Here is a 19,534-nt window from a genome sequence, read left to right as displayed (position 1 = left end):
AGTGTCGGCTAGTTGTTGAACTTTGTAGTCCCATTTGTATTGTTTCAAGAAATTTTTGTCCTCGGAATCTTTTACTTTTGAAAGTTTTTTTAATTCACCAGGTGTGACATGTGATGGGTAAATTAATTTATACCTTTTTTAATTTTTATTTATTTTTGTTGGTGGGAAGAGCCGAAGAGGAGTTTAATTGATTTTTTTTTTTTATATTAAACATTTTTCTAAGCTGGTGTGCATAAATCGAATTAGGTCAAATTAATAAGATTTTTTAACCCAATTTATTATGGTGGGTAAAAAAAATTCAACACAAACTAACCTATCATATAAGTCCAAACCAATCCATATGAATCGGGTTGAACTTATGGGTTTGACAATTTTTTTTATTTATTACTATTATTATTAAATTGAGTATAAAAAAATATACTACACCTATTACCTGAGTTGATAAACAAAATATACGATCTAATATTTCAACTCAGTTATACATTAATATATGAAGTAATATACATTAATATTGGTTTTTATATAAAATAGGAGAAAGAGTTGGTTATTTAAAAAAAATTATTAATTATATAACATATTTTAAATATATATTAAATATATAAGTGGGTCGGGTCTAGTTTGATAGGTTTAAAATTTTATGATCCGAACCCAACCCAACCCGGCCCACTTTCAAAAAAAAATTTGTAACTCAACCCAACCCACCAAGCTCTAAAAATCAACTAACTTGACAGGTTTGGTTGAGTCAGGTCAGTTTTAGTGGGTTAGTGGATTAGTTGCACACCTCTATCATTAAAAAATATTTTTAAAACATCCATTAATTTTTTCCATTTACAACAAGGTTTATAGACCATTCTCAAGGAGTGCTAAATCGCAAAATGTCCCAGGTATAGTTGGTATAAACAAAATTTGGACATTAGTTGTATTATTTTATCGGTTTACTGTTTATTTCTCTTTGCTAGTACATCTGTTATATTATTGGTTTCACGAAAATGTGAAGTAGACAAACATTCCACTCTAGGTTCATGGAATCCTACCATCCAAAATTATGAAGTCAATTCCGATGTCATGACACCAAAAGAAGTCAAACAATCAATATTTTTTTGGCTTATATTTTGTTCACATTCACAATGCTTTAGTAGGCATGCGTATTTACCCCTTAATAATAATAAATAAATAAATAAAGAGTAGGCATGCGTATGGTAGTTTTTTTTTTTTTTCCTATCTTCTTAATCCATTAATCAACATTTGTTTTATTTCTTTTATTTTTTCTTTAAGGCACAAAAATTCAGTAGTCTCTAATTTATGAACACCATAATTTCAGTTGCATAATAAGTGTGTTAATGTAATGAATAAGTATAATAAAGATCAAGAATTCGCTCTTATGGCTTCAAATCTTCCATTTGAACAAATTGATTCACAAACAGCTTAGGAGAAAAGATTAAAATAAATAAATATATCAATTCATGTGCATTATAGTGAGTTTTTTTCCTGATTTAATCTAGATATATAAAATAATTTTTTCACTTATGAGAATTAAAAAAATTTAAAAAATTTTATGTATGTAAAAATATTTTTTAAGTATAAATCCCCTATGTGAGAAAATTCCCTATAATCAAATACTTCAAACACTCTCTTTTATCTCTAGATGAAATTAACCAAAAAAATCATAACAAGAGCCAATTGAGTTATGTAAGGTGACACTCTGACACTTCACACTTTTAGTACAAGATATACGAATTTTTTTTCCAAATAACATTAAATATTAAAAAATTTAGTTAGTTGTCACATTTCAAAACAATGTTGTAAACTAGCATCTCGAGTATCTAAAACTTGAGTTCCAAGATAAAACTCGAGTTTTTAAGTCTCGATTTGTAAGTGATGAGAGCTGATGTGGAAGAAAAATCCACGTGAAACTCTATTTTTTAAGACTTGAGTTTCACTTTTAAGACTCAAGTTCTAAAGACTCGAGTTTCACGTCTTCTCCAGTGTTCTTCTTCTTCCTCGCTGATGAGGTTGAAAATATCACCAGTAAGTTGCAAGCACCCTCCACAATTGATGAAACCTGCAAACAGAAAACAAATAGACCTCAAAGAGAACACCGGTGTGGTGCCGACCGAAAACCCTCCGAAGGTCAAGTTAGAATTTTTTTTCAACCCTAAAGTGATAGAGTTGAGTAAGATATGCGTACCTTTAGTCAAGGGGGTTTTGGATGTATTTATAGGGGTGTAGAGTCGGCCTTTTTTCCTTGATTACCAAGCTTTTTCCTTTCACGATCAAAACTCTTTCCTTATAAAATTTGATTAAGGCTAATGTGTAGCGCAAGAATTCTTCGTATTTACGTTTGCGTGAATCACACTCAAGGCCATGTCAGCCCTAATCTCATAGCGTGGTTTGAGGTAGCTTGGAGAGCGATGCATAAATTCTTTCCGTCCGTCTACCACAGATCCTTCCCCTTTAAGGCATATTGCCCGTCGCCTTAATTTAATCATACCAGCAAGACCATCATGTTAGTTTTACCCTCATCAGATGCCCCCTCATTCCGTGATACCGTCATCTCTACGAAGCGGTTTCACAAAATGACAGTTATAGTTTCTGACGGACAGGCTGGAAGCTGTCATAAATGCTCAGGGACACGTGGGGAGATTTCAATGGTCGTTTGCTCGAATCGAGGCGTCGCTTCGTTTACCGCGCCGTTCCCCCTATATATATATCATCCACCGTATTCATTTTTATACTTTTTAGAGAATTTTCTGATCAGAGCGCAACCGTCATCCCTTTTCAAAGAGCAACCGTCTCCTTTGGAAGCCGAAAAACAACGTGGTGATAACTTTCTCCGTCGTGCGCGTCTCGCCGTCTACTTGTAAGTTTCTCTCACCGTCTGCTTGTAAGCTATCCTTATACAACGTTTCATTCTTTATTTCCCTTGTTGGTCCCGTCGTCGGTATAAATCTAGAGCCTTAGGCTTCCTTTACCCGTCATATGTAGGTGTCAGATGTCTAGTGAGGCATCAAGTAGTCAATCTTGTGCCCGCGAAGGAGCGGGTTATGAAGGGGTGTTCCGTCGGAGTCGGCAAGCAGACCAAGACACCTCCAGCGGGGAGAGGGAACCGTCGTCTAGCTCTCCTTCCCATGGGGAAGATGAAGGGCAAGATATGGACGGGTCAGAGTATGACTCGACTGACAGCCTGGACGGTGTCGACCCCACGGTCCAATCCGTCATTGGTCCTGACGGCTTCAGGGAGTTCGTCCTGCTCCCTTTGTGGACGATGAATGACTTTGTGTCAACCATCAAACCAGCGCACTTCAACACGCTGAGGCAAAAATACCAAATACCCGACACCATATCCATCCGTCTACCATTCAAATCAGAAAAATGCTATTACTACGATCTTGAAGACGTCGGTGTCTACGAGCAGATGCTAAAGGCGGGTCTTTGATTTCCCCTAAGTGCATTGCAGGGTTTTCCAGTACCTGGGTCTGGCCGTCACCTAGATATCTCCGAACGCTTGGAGGGTTTTCCTAAGCGTCGAGGTATTGTACGGCGTTATGTCTGACGGAGCTAGACGGTTAACAGTGGAAGAATTTTTTCATTGTTACCGTCCGTCGGAAATTACCAAGTCAAGGGGAATGTACAGCTTTGTGCCGAGGAGTTCGGTACTTAGGCTTGTATCCGAGACCCCAGATTCTAATCGTAACTGGAAGGGTCGTTATTTCTTCCTTCGTGGAGATAACTGGATGTGTCGTCCAGGCGACGACGACTACATGCCGGTTGATAAAACGTGGGGTATAATGCCCCCGTCTGGTACGAGTCCGTCTACTCATTAATCGTCACTAATTTTCATTTTCATGGATTTTCTCTTAACCTTTTTTTTTTTTTTTTTTACTACAACGAGGGACCGTCCACCTATCTCAACCGAACAGTTTGGTTTTCTGGAGAGAATCTTCCAAAAGACAAAGTTGTCTGAGCGGACCTGGTCGAAGCTCGTCACATTGGACACGTTACATTGGTATTGTGACGGTCCTGAACCTACACCCATCGCCAGAAGATACGACACAGGTGTTCGCAAACGTAAGTTTTGGAATCTTTCCGTCAATAATCTGGCTTTATGTTTTTCCTTTGATGACCGTCTTCTTTTGCAGAAATGGATGACGCCAGGAGACAGGCTATTATTAAACAACAAGCAGCAAAAAAGAAGCAGGGGGGCGATGCTCCAAAGGTGGATCCGTCGCAGACGGCTCCTAAAAGGCCATCTTCCGAGAAGTGGGACCGTCACTCCAAGAAGCAAAAACTTGTGACGGGTCTACCTGCCGGTCAGGGGTCCGGCATGGCAAAATCAGCGCCCAAGCTAGGAATTGGCAAGGGTAAGGGTTTGATGACCGACCCAGACCCCGTGCAGAAGAAACCCCCAGTCCTGCTTCGTGAAGACCCCCAATACGCTCTCCGTCGTATTGGTTCTATCATAACCGATGAAGATTATGAAGACCTGGGGAACCATGCCACCGAGACCATGGGGGAGACATGTCTATACAGCTTAGCCCAGGTTAGTTCCGTCACAGGCCCATTCGTCATTTTACTTTGTTTTGTTCTTATCCGTCCTTAATCTATTTTTATCCGAACTGTTGCAGGGGGTATTAATGGCCAAGGGCCTGTCAGACCGTTGCCTAACCCAGGAAAGGGCCCTTGAAAGGGTACGTGCTAAGGCAAAGGCGACGGCGGAAGAGTTGGACGAACTGAAATTGTGAAGGGTCCGTCATGAGAAGAAGCTGGCGCTCTCCGAGCAGGCTTGCGAAAACTTAGAGAAGGAGGTGGAGCTGCTCCGGAAGACGGTGAAATCCCATGACGATAATATTGTTCAAGCGAAAATTGATGCCGTCAGAGAGTACCGAGATTCCGACGCCCTTCTGACGAAGTTGGGTTCCTCCTTTAGCGACGGGTTCGATGACTGCATCCGTCAGGTTAAGGCGTCATTCCCTGACTTGGACTTGGCTCACATAACCATTGATGCTGAAGCCCGAACCCCTGCTCACCCCGTCGACTCTGAAGGGATAGAGGAACTCTTCGGTGAGGTTCCAGGTGATGACGGGGTCGCTAAAGCTACAGAGGAGGCGACCGTCACTGACTCTTTCCAGCCGCTACCTGAAGGCCCTGAGGAACCCGTCATAGATTAATGAAATGTGTAGTGATAGGGAACAGTTTTACTTCTGTATTTGTTCGACTTTTTGTTATTGACCTGCACTGTATTTTGGCCCATCGTTTTATACTTTGCACGACATCTTTAGTATTCCTTGGACTATCCGTTCACTTTGAATTTCGCCTTTGCTTATTTATTTAACCCTTTAGTGTATCCATCCATAGAATGTTTTTCAATTATCCGTCCACTCTGTGGACCCGTAGGTTATGGACTTGAAGGTTTTTCATCCTTTGGATGATCCGTCCACTTTGTGGACACGTAGGTTTTTCATCCTTTGGATGATCCGTCCACTTTATGGACTTGTAGGTTTTTCATCCTTTGGATGATCCGTCCACTTTATGGACTTGTAGGTTTTTCATCCTTTGGATGATCCGTCCACTTTCTGGACTTGTAGGTTTTTATCCTTTGGATGATCCGTCCACTTTATGGACTTGTAGGTTTTTCATCCTTTGGGTGATCCGTCCTCTTTATGGACTTGTAGGTTTTTCATCATTTGGATGATCTGTCCACTTTATGGACTTGTAGGTTTTTCATCCTTTGGGTGATCCGTTCACTTTATGGACTTGTGGGTTTCTCATCCTTTGGATGATCCGTCCACTTTGTGGACTCGTAGGATTTTTCACACGCATACGTTTCTCATTTTCTTAAACAAAAACTCCATTCTCATAAGTTTCAATAGACCAAATTGTCAATGGAAAAGAAAACATATTGTCAATAAAAAAGGAAACTTGAGTTTAAAGTAGAAATGAACTAAAAATAAGGTAATAGGTTTCCGTCTGATGCCTGCTGCATTACTGGTAGTATTTCTTCAGGTGCTCCGCATTCCAGGGGTGGCCCAATCTCCTTCCGTCTAAAGCCTCCAGGTAGTACGTTCCTTTCCTGTGCCATGAGATGATTCTGTATGGGCCTTCCCAGTTAGGACCCAGCTTTCCTAGGGATGCATCCTTCGTAGAGCCAAGCACTTTTCGTAACACTAGATCTCCAACCTTGAAGTCTCGGTGCCGGACCTTGGAGTTGTAGCGTTTTGCCATCATGTCTTGATACCGCGCCATTCTCTGGGCAGTCGCTGCCCTGACTTCGTCTAGAAGGTCAAGCTCTAGACGTAATGCTTCGGTATTCTTGCTCTCGTCATAGCTCTCCACGCGGTAGCTTGTTAATCCCACTTTTACCGGTATGAGGGCCTCAGCGCCAAATGCCAATCGAAACGGTGTCTCTCCTGTTGGTGTCCTTGCCGTTGTTCTGTATGCCCATAGCACACTTGGTAGTTCATCTGGCCATATGCCTTTTGCCCCCTCGAGTCGGGTCTTGATAATTCTTAGCAAGGACCGGTTCGTGACTTCAACTTGTCCGTTGGCCTGTGGGTGCGCGGGCGACGAGTAGTGATTCTTGATTCCCAGCTGAGAGCAGAAGTCTCGGAATGCGACGTTGTCGAATTGCTTCCCATTGTCGGAAATGAGCACTCTCGGGATCCCATATCGGCAAATGATACTTCTCCATACAAAGCCGCGAATGTTTTTCTCCGTGATAGTTGCAAGGGCTTCGGCTTCCACCCACTTGGTGAAGTAGTCGATGCCAACAACCAAGAACTTCAGTTGTCTTGCTGCTATTGGAAATGGGCCCATGATATCTAACCCCCATTGTGCAAACGGCCATGGGGCCGTCATGGGTGTGAGTTCCTCCGTTGGCTGTCTAATGAGATTGCCAAACCGTTGACACTTGTCGCAGGCTCTGACGTACGTATGGGCATCCTTCTGCATGGTCGGCTTGTAGTACCCCGCTCGGAGTAGCTTGTGCACCAGAGACCTTGATCCCGAGTGGTTTCCACAAATTCCTTCGTGAACTTCCCTCATCACGTAGTCGGCTTCATCATGGCCGAGGCACCTTAGATGTGGTCGGGAGAATCCTCTTTTGTAGAGGATGCCTTTAATCAGTACGAATCGGGCAGCCTTAACCTTCAATTTTCTTGCGTCTTCCCTGCTGTCTGGCAGCTTCCCGTCCTTGAGGTACGCCACGATCGGAGCCGTCCAATCGTCCTTAGTGCTTAATTCCTGTACACGAACGTTATCTAGTAGCGATGAATATTGGATGAAGGACAATACCTGTTCTGGAGCGATCATGGGTTCGGCCAAAGCAGCCTTGGCGAGTCGGTCCGCCTCTTGATTCTCTTCTCTTGGGACCTGACCTATCATGAATTGGAGGTTACTCACTAGTTCCTTCACTTCTCCGAGGTACCTTCTTATTCGTTCATTCCTGCAATCATAGCTCCCATTAACTTGGCTGGCTATGACTTGAGAGTCGGAGTAGACCACTGCCTTCCCTGCCCCAGCTGCTATCGCAAGTTCCAATCCTGCCACCAGGGCCTCATACTCTGCTTCGTTGTTCGTAGTGGGGAACTCTAGACGGATCATGCATTCAATCTTATCTCCTTCCGGGGTGTGGAGTACGACTCCGACTCCTCCCGCATGCTTATTGGAGGACCCGTCTATGTGAATTCTCCATGTGGGCGTCTCTTCTGCCCCCCGCTCCTCAGTTGTAGTGAATTCTGCGATGAAGTCTGCCAATATTTGCCCTTTCATTGCTGTTCATGGCTGGTATCGGATATCGTACTCACTCAACTCAATCGCCCATAAAGCCATCCGTCCGGAAGTTTCAGGATTATTCATTGCCCTTCGCAGGGGCTTGTCCGTTAGGACTATTATGGGATGTGCTTGAAAATAGGGCTTCAGTTTTCGTGCCGCGGTTATAAGAGCGAAGGCAAGTTTCTCCATCCGTGGATATCTCTCCTCTGCACCCCTTAGCGCTCGGCTTACAAAGTACACGGGCTTCTGGATCTTCCCTTCCTCCCTGATGAGAGCTGCACTTACGGCCGCTGTCGAGACGGCAAGGTATAGGAACAATTCCTCCCCCGGTGTGGACGGACTAAGCAGCGGCGGGGCGGAAAGATATGCTTTTAACTCCTCAAATGCCTTTTGGCATTCGTCCGTCCATTCGAAAGATCTTTTTAGTGTTTTGAAGAAAGGCAGACATTTTTCCGTTGCTCTTGATACAAACCTGTTTTAAGGAACAGTAGAAGCACATGTCGAACCGTTTGGTCGACCGAGGTTCCTATCCTGGTGGTCCGGTCGATCCTTGAATCGTCCAGTTGCACCTCTTCCAATCTCTCCACGGGTTCTGCCGCTGTTCTCTGTTCTTTGATGTTCATTGCTTGTACATGGTCATCCATCTCCATCATGGCCACGTAACATTCCCGTGCGGCCACCTGATCTCCGCGCAGTTGTCCAACTCCATGTTCGGTGGGGAACTTGATCATCAGATGGTAGGTAGAAGTGACGGCCTTCCATGCGTTGAGAGTTGGTCGTCCGAGTATGGCATTATACGCTGAGGAGCAATCAACCACTAGGAAGGAAACATCCTTGGTTATTTGTTGCGGGTAGTCTCCTACCGTCACCGCCAATGTGACGGATCCTAAAGTATGGACCCGGGTTCCCCCGAAGCCGACGAGGGGTGTGCATGCCGGGACCAGTCGCTCTTTTGCAATCCCCATCTGTTGGAACGCGGGGTAGTAGAGGATGTCCGCCGAGCTCCCGTTGTCCACTAGAACTCGGTGGACGTTGAAGTCTCCGACCTGTATACTAACCACAAGCGCGTCGTCATGAGGGTGGTGAAGGCACCGGGCCTCTTCTTCAGAAAACTCGATACTGGAGCCATTCCGCCGTATTCTTTCAAGTGAAGAGCCCGTCGACTGGACACTTTGCACTGCCCGTAAATAGGTCTTTCTGGCCCTTTTAGACGAACCCGTTGGAGTACTGCCCCCTATTATCATCCGTATGTCCACAACCGGTGGTCTGGGACGTTCGTTTTCCCGTCTTTGACCCTGCTCCTGGGGTTGATCCGTTCTCTCTTTCCTCACGAACCTCTGCAATCTTCCTTGCCTTATAAGAGCTTCGATCTATTGCTTCAGGTCGTAACAGTCCGTCGTATCATGGCCGTGGTCACGATGAAAGCGGCAGTACCTATCTCGTGGCCTTTTGTTTGGATCTCCCTTCAATTTGCCCGGGAACGTCAAGGTTCCTTCATCTTTGATTTGCATTAACACCTGGTCAATCGGGGCTGTGAGGGGGGTGAAACTTGTAAACCTCCCCGAAGGTGTTTTGGATCTCCGATCTTCTCGTCGATCTCTGGTTCTTGCCGTTTTTCGTCCATTATCTGGTTTCGTGTCTTCCTGTCTTTCCCTTTTCCTTGGTTTATAGTCGTCCCTGGCCAGCAAGGCATCCTCTGCGTTCATATACTTTGTCGCCCTGTAGTATACATCGGACATAGTTTTTGGGTCATTTTTACATAGAGAGAACAAGAACTTACCCTCTTGTAACCCGTTCGTGAACGCCGCCACCAATATCTTGTCATCTGCTTCGTCTATCAAAAGGGACTCCTTATTGAAGCGGGCTATATAGGACCTTAGTGTCTCGTCTTCCCGTTGCTTAATACCCAGTATACAGGCAATAGACTTCTTGTGACGATGGCTTCCAATAAAGTGTGACACGAACTGTGCGCCTAGCTCCTTAAAAGTGCCGATGGAATTTGGCGTCAGCCTTCTGTACCAATCCCTTGCAGGTCCTTTCAGAGTGGTGAGAAAAGCCCTGCACATTATCTCATCCGGTACACCCTGAAGATGCATCAGGGTTCGGAAGGACTCCAAGTGATCCACCAGGTCTTTAGATCCGTCGTAGTTTTCCACATGGGGAATACGAAATTTTAGAGGAACGGGGCACGAGTTCACCAAAGCCGTGAAGGGCGAATCCGTTCTGTGGACTAAGTTGTCCAGGTTGCTGGATACCCGTCCTTTAAGGGCGTTCATCATCGCATCCATGCATTCCCTCATCTCCTGCATCTCAGCGGTGATATGAGGTGGCATGGAGTCCAAGGCAGATGGCGGGTTTATCTCCTGCCGCTCCGGTCTTGTCGGTGCGGTGCTACCTTCAGGCCTGACGGCATCCCTCCCCTCTGGGCTCGCGACTTCTTGGTCCTCTCGTGGTGCACTTTGGCGCGCAGTCATCTGCCGTAGTTGCTCTTCCAAGTCGTTATTCTGCTTAGTGAGGCGCTCGACAGCAGCAGCAAACGTCTGAACTTGTCTTTCTAGCGCTGTAGCATGCGGTTCTTCACCCTGATTGTTGACTGTCGCCATTGATCTGGTGAGTACCATGCAACTTTTTGTCTTTGGAATAGAGCAAAGGCTGAATCAGTTTTCCTTTTACTCTCGATTTTCCCACAGATGGCGCCAACTGATGAGGTTGAAAATATCACCAGTAAGTTGCAAGCACCCTCCACAATTGATGAAACATGCAAACAGAAAACAAATAGACCTCAAAGAGAACACCGGTGTGGTGCCGGCCGAAAACCTTCCGAAGGTCAAGTTAGAATTTCTTTTCAACCCTAAAGTGATAGAGTTGAGTCAGATATGCGTACCTTTAGTCAAGGGGGTTTTGGATGTATTTATAGGGGTGTAGAGTCGGCCTTTTTTCCTTGATTACCAAGCTCTTTCCTTTCACGATCAAAACTCTTTCCTTATAAAATTCCTTTGATTAAGGCTAATGTGTAGCGCAAGAATTCTTCGTATTTACGTTTGCGTGAATCACACTCAAGGCCATGTCAGCCCTAATCTCATAGCGTGGTTTGAGGTAGCTTGGAGATCCGTCCCCTTTAAGGCATATTGCCCGTCGCCTTAATTTAATCATACCAGCAAGACCGTCATGTTAGTTTTACCCTCATCACTCGCGTCCAATCGGAGCTCTAGCGTTCTTCCTCTATTCTTCATCTCTTCGTCAAATCTCCTCTATTCGTCAGCGTTCTTCATCTCTTCGTCAAATCTCCTCTACTCGTCAGCGTTCTTTGTCTCTTCGTCAGATCGTTCCTCTGTTCGTCAGTGTTCTTCGTCTATTCCTTGCCTCTGTTCGTTCTTCCTCATTGCTGAAGACCAGATCGTCCACCTAGTCGCTGAAGATCAGATCGGCCACCAATGTTCTTCTCTAACCAGATCGCCCACCCAGCACCAAATCGTTTTCTTCGGCACTGCAGATCTCCAACCTGTCTTCTTTGGCATTGTGTTCTTCAGGTTGTTTTTCTTCAAGTTTGACAAAAATCGAGTTTTGAAAACTCGGTTTTGTTTTTTAGAACTCAAGTCTTATAGACTCGAGATCTATGTGGCCAAATTGGTACACAACAGTAGTAGAACTTGAGTTTGAAAGTATCGATTTTTGTCATCGATCTCGAGTTTTAAAAACTCGAGATGCTAGTTTCTAGCGTTCTTTCCAACATCTATTAACTTATCATATTTTTTCTCTTCACTGTGCTAATTTGCAAAATCCCTCCAAGATATACAAACAGGGGCACTCCATGTATAACTCATGGTGGTTACTAAACCACCTTGACTTGCCATAAAAATGTATGTATATACTTGCAAATGTATGTATATTCTTCTTCAGGTTGTTTTTCTTCAAGTCTGACAAAAATCGAGTTTTGAAAACTCGGTTTTGTTTTTTAGAACTCAAGTCTTATAGACTCGAGATCTATGTGGCCAAATTGGTACACAACAGTAGTAGAACTTGAGTTTGAAAGTATCGATTTTTGTCATCGATCTCGAGTTTTAAAAACTCGAGATGCTAGTTTCTAGCGTTCTTTCCAACATCTATTAACTTATCATATTTTTTCTCTTCACTGTGCTAATTTGCAAAATCCCTCCAAGATATACAAACAGGGGCACTCCATGTATAACTCATGGTGGTTACTAAACCACCTTGACTTGCCATAAAAATGTATGTATATACTTGCAAATAAATAAATAGACCACCCGGATAAAAATATTGACCACTTTGACTTAAGAATTACAATAATTTTAGTTCAATAAAAATAAAAGTAATGCTACATTTATAACATTTTTACAATGATTTCACAACAAATTTTATATGATAAGCAGAAAACAGTTACTAAATCTAATTCATGCACATATTGACATCACATTTTAACCCATTAATAACAAAGTGTTATATAAGATTTGCTTTAAAATGTTGTAGATGTAGCATTACTCCAAAAATTATTATGGTCTCTCAAACATAATCCCTAATCCCTTAAACCAAAAAAAAAAAAAAAAAACCCTTAAATAACCAAAAAAATAAAACAAATTAACAACAAGAATAACCCAAACAAGAACTTAACTAGACCAAACAACAAGTGAAAAAATTATTTCACAAAAAGCCGATTCAAAAAGAAAAATAAAAATAATCATTCAAATTTGTAACTATTTCAACCTAAAAATAATCCATAATTTTTTTTCTTGAAAAAATGACTCGAGAAACATATTATAGTCATGAATTTTCCCAAGGAGTATCGGCAGTTATGCTTTTTTTGACTTTACAATCGCAATAATTTTGTTCTCCTTAGCGGCTCAACTTGTAGTTGTAACAAATATTATCCTTCTTTTTTTTTTTTTTCTCTTCTCTATTATCACCTCAATTTTCTTACTTTGTTATTTTCATCCCAGCATTTTCAGTTATCATTTTATCTCTTATCAGTCCATTTTTTCTTTTTCTCTTTGTTAGTAGACAAAATTGTAATACTTCATGAATTTTCGTGTTTTTTTTTTTTGTGAAATTAATATATTTAAGTTCTCTTTATTAAATTTTGTATAATTTAATATTCATAGTAACCACCCAAACAAATATTCTTGCTTCCGTCACTTTATACAAAGTTAAAACAAAAATGAAGATATTTATAAGTTTGTGGAGGATTAGAGTGAAAATTATTGGTGTTAAAGAGCAATTTGAACGTAGAAGAGAACCATGGCAGTTAAGACTAAATAATGACTATTTAAAATTTGAAATATGGACAAACAAATGCTTTTTTTTTTAAATTTAAAAATGGGTATTGTTGTATATATAGCTAAATATAAGGATAGGTTGTAATAATAATGTTTAAGTTTAGAGAATATGGTTTCATGAAGTGAAAATTCAAGTTTTGAAATTTTCTAAGTGAAAATTCGAAAATCAGTATTTTCGATCGATCGAAGTTTTGGCTTGATCGATCGAAAATAGTAAAGAAAAAATCCTGGAGTTTCTAGATGTTTCGATCGCTATTCGATTTTTGTTCGACCAATCGAAAAGAGCACTTGATCGATCGAAAGTAATTTTCAACCGATCGAAAATCGTGAAACGGGATTTTCTGTGGAATTTTTTGGTGACTGTTCAAAAATGTTGAAGAGGTTTCAAGTTAATGGTTTTATGAAACGTTTTAACTCTCTATACGTGTCTTTTGATGAAATATAACCCTATTGATATAAATAGAGACTTATTTTCACTTAAGAGAAACACAAGTAATCTTGTGGTCATTCTCCAGAATTGCTATCTGTAAAACCCAACATCTTGGTTGTATCATGGGGAAAAATTTGCGATAACCCTTTAGTAACAATAGTGTGCGGGTCAAATATTGTCTAAGGAAAACGGTATAGTGCCTCCAAGTTATCTATTTTCTATTTATCTTTTGTATTAACTTTGTTCTTCCATTATTACTTTGTGTAATATCTCCAACAGCCTAAAAGTTTGTATGTATATACTCTACAATCTACAAGTTATCATTGTTCATATAATTTTTCCTACGTGTTTTACAGCTTAGAGTAATTAGTCAAAGATTTGCAGTCCAACTCCCTTATGAAAACCTAGTCATGAAGTCTGTCAACGTGAACTACCGGTAAATTGCAGGTTTTTGAGGGTTGTTATTGTGTGCAAACTGCCGGTAAGAATGTCCATACATTACGCACGATATAAAAGAGGTAAGAATGTCCATGTCCGTACATTACATGCTATATAAAAGAGTGTAGATACTGTAAGATGTCCATACATTATTCCAATCTTTCTTGCAGAAATATGCATAATGTGTACAAAGGCACAAAAATTCAGTAGCCTCTATGTCATGCACACCTTAATTTCATATGTGTAACGACTTAGTATAATAAAGATTATGAAATGGATGTTATACTTATTGTCTCAAATCTACCGTTTGTACAGATTCATTCACAATCACAAATAGCTTAAGAGGAAAGAAAAATAACAAACAAATCAATTCATACACATTATAGTGAGTTTTTACTAATTTAATCTGGAAAAAAAAGTTTTACACTTGTGAGTGTAACAAATTGAAAAATATATAGGTACATAAACAGTTTTTAAGTATAAATGCCTCATGTGTGAATATTCCCTATAATGAAATACTTCAAACACTATCACTTATCTGGTGATGCACTGACACTTTTCAAAGTTCATCGGCACTTCCAGTGTAACATATACAAAGGTAAAATAAAAAAGCCGATATGTAAAAACTAGTGGAGGATTTGAGTGAAAATGATTGGTGTTAAAAAGCAATTGCCTCCAAATGCACAAAGGAGAGAAAATGACAGCTGGCACATTATAATATTTCAAATACTGGAAGTAAAATCTGAATCAAGAAATGAAATCTTTTCATTTTAAGTGAAACATATTCTAGGGGCTAAACTATAACTATTTAAAATATGAAATTTGGACAAACAAATAGTTTCATTTTTTTTTTTTTTCAATCAGGTATAGCCTACGAGTTTGTAATGTATATATACTCTACAATCTACATGCTATCATTGTTCGTACCATTTTTCCTATGTGTTTCAAATCTTATAGTAATTTGTCAAAGATTTGCAGTCCAACTCCTTTTTGAAAAACCTAGTCATGAAGTCTGTCAATGTGAACTGCCGGTAAATTGCAGGTTTCTCTGGTGATATGAGCTCAGGCAATGGTCCATAAACATCCTCTCTATTTCCTGGGTTGAGGAAAACTGCCATTGAGACTCTTGGTTCATGGTAAGCATTGGCCAATACTCGGTGCTCTGCACTTTTGTATTCTTCATTCGATATAATCTGAAGAAACAAGATTTCAGATCAAAATTAGAAGAGTAATAGAGCTATTAGTTTTCAAAATTCAGTTTCTCAAAAAAGAAAATAAGAAAAAAAGTAACTATTCTTAAATAACATGAGTTTCAAATATTAAAATATTGGCACATAATGGAAGTTGCTATATACTTTTTATATATTTGATAATCAAGAAAATTTCGTTGAAACATACTGAGAACAGCAACACAGTACAGAAGAAGCTGACAAAACAGCAAAAACAATACAACACAAAACTAAAACAATACCATACGAAACAGCCCACACCTAAACAAGATGGTCAACAAATCCCATCTACAACAAATCTCTCTGTTTTCATCAGTGCAAGGATATGCATCTTTGAACTCAATTCTAGCACTTACATGCTTGCTGCTGGCAGTAACGAATGTAAATCAAACCCTTATCATAATCTTTGATAACGAATGTAATTTATTCAAGCCCTATGATCTTCGATGCATCAATGTAATTCAAACCCTTATCATTATCTTCAATGCATCAGAGGTGGAAAGTGACCTATTAATCAACTAGCTCTAAAGGCCATTCAGCCCAAAAAAAAAAAAACCTAGCCTCTAATGGCTGAGGAAAAGCTAAAAAGGAAGGTCACCGGGAGGAGGCACTAACTGAAGGAGATGGGGATCAAAATCAACCTCTAGCATTGGGCAAGGAAAGAGACCCTTTTTCCCTTCCTTCAAGATATATTGCACACATCAATTCATAAGGGTTATCCATTAAAATTTGTAATCCTTACCATCAATCATATAATACAGACTAAAGGCTCTGGGAAATGAGTAGTATGGAGCCTTGAATCTTAGATTGCATGTTATGTTCAACAAATTCCCTTATTATATCAAATAGATCAAAGTGCAGAAGCTAAATTAGATAGTAAGACTTAATATATAATCTAACTAATTTTATTAGACTTTAATAAACCATCCACAAGTAATCATAGCATTAAAATAAAAATGCTAATTTTTACAAGTTAACATGATGGGCATAATCTTCTAATAATGATTGATATGATGATTTTTCTAAAACGAATTTAACAGATTAAAAGTGTCAAGTTACTCTATAAAGAATATGAACCTAGTTTTATTGCCTTATTATAATAGTTGAGCTTTGAGCTTAAGATGATTTTACCTGAAGCATATCCCCAATGTTAATAACAAGAGCTCCAGGGATAGGTTTTACATCCAACCAACCCCCACTATACTTAACCTGCAACCCACCAACATGGTCCTGTTGCACCACTGTCAACACGCCTGGATCTGTATGATATGCAAGCCCAACCGTTAGATCAGGCTGTGGACAGCAGGGGTAGTAGTGGGCCACCATCACTCTCCCTTCCAAACATGTCATGTCCTTCAACCTCCCATTCTCCACTCCTAGCCCTTCACACAGCAGCCCCATCAAACGCTCTCCCAACTGTTTCATCTCTCGATCCCACTCAATCACCTCGTTCCTACATATCTCAGGGATTTCATCAAGGTCTGCCAGCTTGGGACCCAGTCTTATTTGGATGGTGTCCCTGGTACCATTATGACATGTTTATGGAGTTACATTTTACAACAATGAACAAGAGTTTAGTAAGTTAAATAGGAGTATTGAATATCTCCAATTTAGATTCATTATTTTCTCATTCCATGAGTAGATATTAAATTAAAGAACAAAAGAGTTTTCTTTACTAAAAAAAAAAAAAATCAAAAATCAAAACAAAACAAAAAAATTCCTCCTAAACTACCTTTTTTTTTTTTGTTGATAATTTGATAGTTAGAAAAGGAAAGATTTAAACCTTGGTTGTCTCCGTTGAAAATACCATAAATTGTCAGCTAGTGAGGGACACTAGGAGTGGCATAAAAATAAATTTAAGAAAATTGTAATCGTTGGAGGAGAGTATGACTTATTCAAAATAAAAATAATTAAATTACAAAAAATATACATATATATCATGACTTTTTTTCTTATACTCATTCTTTTACACCATTCCTTTGTACATCTTGATTTTGGAGGATGAGTTCCAATAAGGTGAAAGTAGAACTATAAAAGAGCCAAACAAAAATGAATATTATATATAGTCAAAACAAATCTCATTCTTACCAACTTGTTCAAAGATATATTATATTTGAGATTAACTCTCAATAGTGAAGTCCAAATCTTGGTTTAAGCTTGACTCATTTGTTAAAATAACCAAAAATAAACAAAATTTATCCGAAGTTCTCCAATTTATGTCAGATCATCTTAGCATTTTAACATGCCACCTAATACTATATTTTTTTAAGGTAAATAAAAAAAAGATAAGAGGTGGATACAGGAACCCGTTATGAGCCTTGTGCCTCAACTGACAAGTCTAGATTTATTTTAAGCTGAAATGAAGGGGCCATTTTAGACTTAAATAATGGGAGCAAACTAGTAATAGAAAATCATTTACTACTTTTTCAAAAAAAAAAAAAAAAAATCATCTGCCCAATCATGTGATTACCATATTAACCAATTCATTCCCAAAGTAGTAAGTTGGGAAGTTTTCCATTTGTTATATTGCTAAGAAAGTACTGATTAGAGAAATAGCAATGAGTATAATATAACGGGTTCTAATTAATTCAACTGGTAAAGTCTTTGACGATGGATTATTTTTTTTTCATGAGTGTCTTCATTTGATAATAGATCAAACAGGTTGAAACTCTAAAAAAATAATAATAATGATATATACAAAAACTCAGAAAGGGGGAAAATTACTATTACGGTATTACCTCCAACTGGCGGCTTTAGAATGATACAAGTCCACGTTGGACATGTAAGATACACCGGTGCCTATGTCCCTACGATACACCCGCGACTTGATCTCCGTTGGTTGCTCGTGGAAGCCCTTCATGGATGTCATCGTACCGTCCAGAACCTCCAAAGGCACACCATGATTAACAATCTGGAAAAACCCAAAAGTCGACGCTGCCCGTCTGATCTCATCGACGATATCCGACCGTCGATTACTCCCCGAGTCCACTCCAGAGAGGTCGATGACGGGAATGATTTCGGGTCGGGTACCGGGTTTGAGGTCGGATAGGGTCTCGGGTGGGTGAACGAAGAAACTAGGGATGGTGGTGATGCCAGAGTCGACAAGGCCTTTCACTCCGACCTTGGATTCGTCGAACCGTTTCACCTCGTTGGCTCTGTCGTAGCTTTCGGAGCTACTCATGACGGTTGTGCTGTGGAGCCGGTGGGACACGGGGGCACGTGGCGTCATCACGTGGCGGTGGCGCCGTCCAGCTCCGATTTGGAACAAAACCGAGGCAGTGACAGTAGTAGAAGCCATTAATGCTTTGCTATTTGGCTGTTGAGTGCTAAATAATAAATACTAATTAATTAAGCTTTTTTTTTTTTTTTTTTTTAATATTGGTTCTTTCCTTTTTTGGTTTTTCTTCTAGCGTGTGAGTTGTGAGAGTTAAAAGACAAAAAAGCAATCAGCTTTATCGGCGAAATTGGGTGTTTAGAGAAGCAAAGTTTCAGACGTGCAAGACAAAGGAGTAGTGTAGAACACAGCTTGTCAACTTTTCTTGGCCAAAAAACTCCCATTTGTCAACATGTTAGGTACTGTTTACAGTCTTGCTTTCTTTTCAGTTTTGTCTTCCTTTTTTTTTTCATACATGTGAGCTGTTTCTTTTTTTTTTTTTTTTTTTTTATCTTATAAATTTCCTTCTTTAGTTTTTTTTTTTTGTCCTTTTTCTTTTTTTAATCTCCTTTAGGTTTTTTTTGTTGTCGTTTTCCTTTTTTTTTTAGTATTATAAACTCCCTACTTTAGTTTTTTTTTTTGGCACACTTTTGGTGCTTTTATTTTTTTGTTCATTTGTACTTGGGATAATTATACTTTACTCATATGTGGTTTGTCTATTTGTAATTTTATTTTTGACACTTTACCCACCTGTGATTCCCTCCATTACTATTCTATTACCCACCTCCAATGCAGACATTACTTTAACACATAAACTCATCAAAAATTGAACCTAAAACAGATCAAACACACTCACTCCAAAAACACACTCTCATCCAACATGCTCCTTCCTTGGTGCAATTTAATTTTTGATCGATGCACTTAATAGCTCAAGAATTAGTTGTTGATTTTATACTGCTGCCATTGTTATATGTTTGTTTATGTTGTGTGTGGGTGTTTTTTATTTTATTTTTTGGGTTTAGCCATTCATATTTTGCGTTGTAGGGGGCCTAGGGGCTGATGGGGTTGATTTGGAGATGAACATAAGTGAAAAGATATGTACCTCTTTCCCATTCTCCCTTGCTTCTACCCCTTCACTTGTACACTCCATCACCTGGGCCACACCTTTGCTTCCTCTCCCTGGAACACAATTTTCCCTTAAGCCAAAATCTTATCTTTAACC

General features: G+C 39.9%; 1 protein-coding gene across 1 annotated transcript; it reads right to left on the bottom strand.

Moving 5' to 3' along the window:
* Window positions 1–14,672: 14,672 nt before the first annotated feature.
* LOC142628324 (1-aminocyclopropane-1-carboxylate oxidase homolog 4-like) lies at window positions 14,673–18,689 on the bottom strand. Its single transcript, XM_075802425.1, has 3 exons — window positions 17,897–18,689; window positions 16,290–16,677; window positions 14,673–15,122 (listed from the first exon to the last, which is right to left on the bottom strand). Exons 1-3 carry the CDS (start codon window positions 18,454–18,456, stop codon window positions 14,874–14,876), a joined length of 1,197 nt encoding a protein of 398 aa, XP_075658540.1. The 5' UTR covers window positions 18,457–18,689; the 3' UTR covers window positions 14,673–14,873.
* Window positions 18,690–19,534: the final 845 nt, after the last annotated feature.

The sequence above is a fragment of the Castanea sativa genome, chromosome 3, assembly GCF_040712315.1.
Source record: "Castanea sativa cultivar Marrone di Chiusa Pesio chromosome 3, ASM4071231v1".
NCBI classification, from domain to species: Eukaryota; Viridiplantae; Streptophyta; class Magnoliopsida; order Fagales; family Fagaceae; genus Castanea; species Castanea sativa.
The sequence above is the reverse complement of the archived record's forward strand: the minus strand, read 5'-3'. Positions and strand labels throughout refer to the sequence as shown.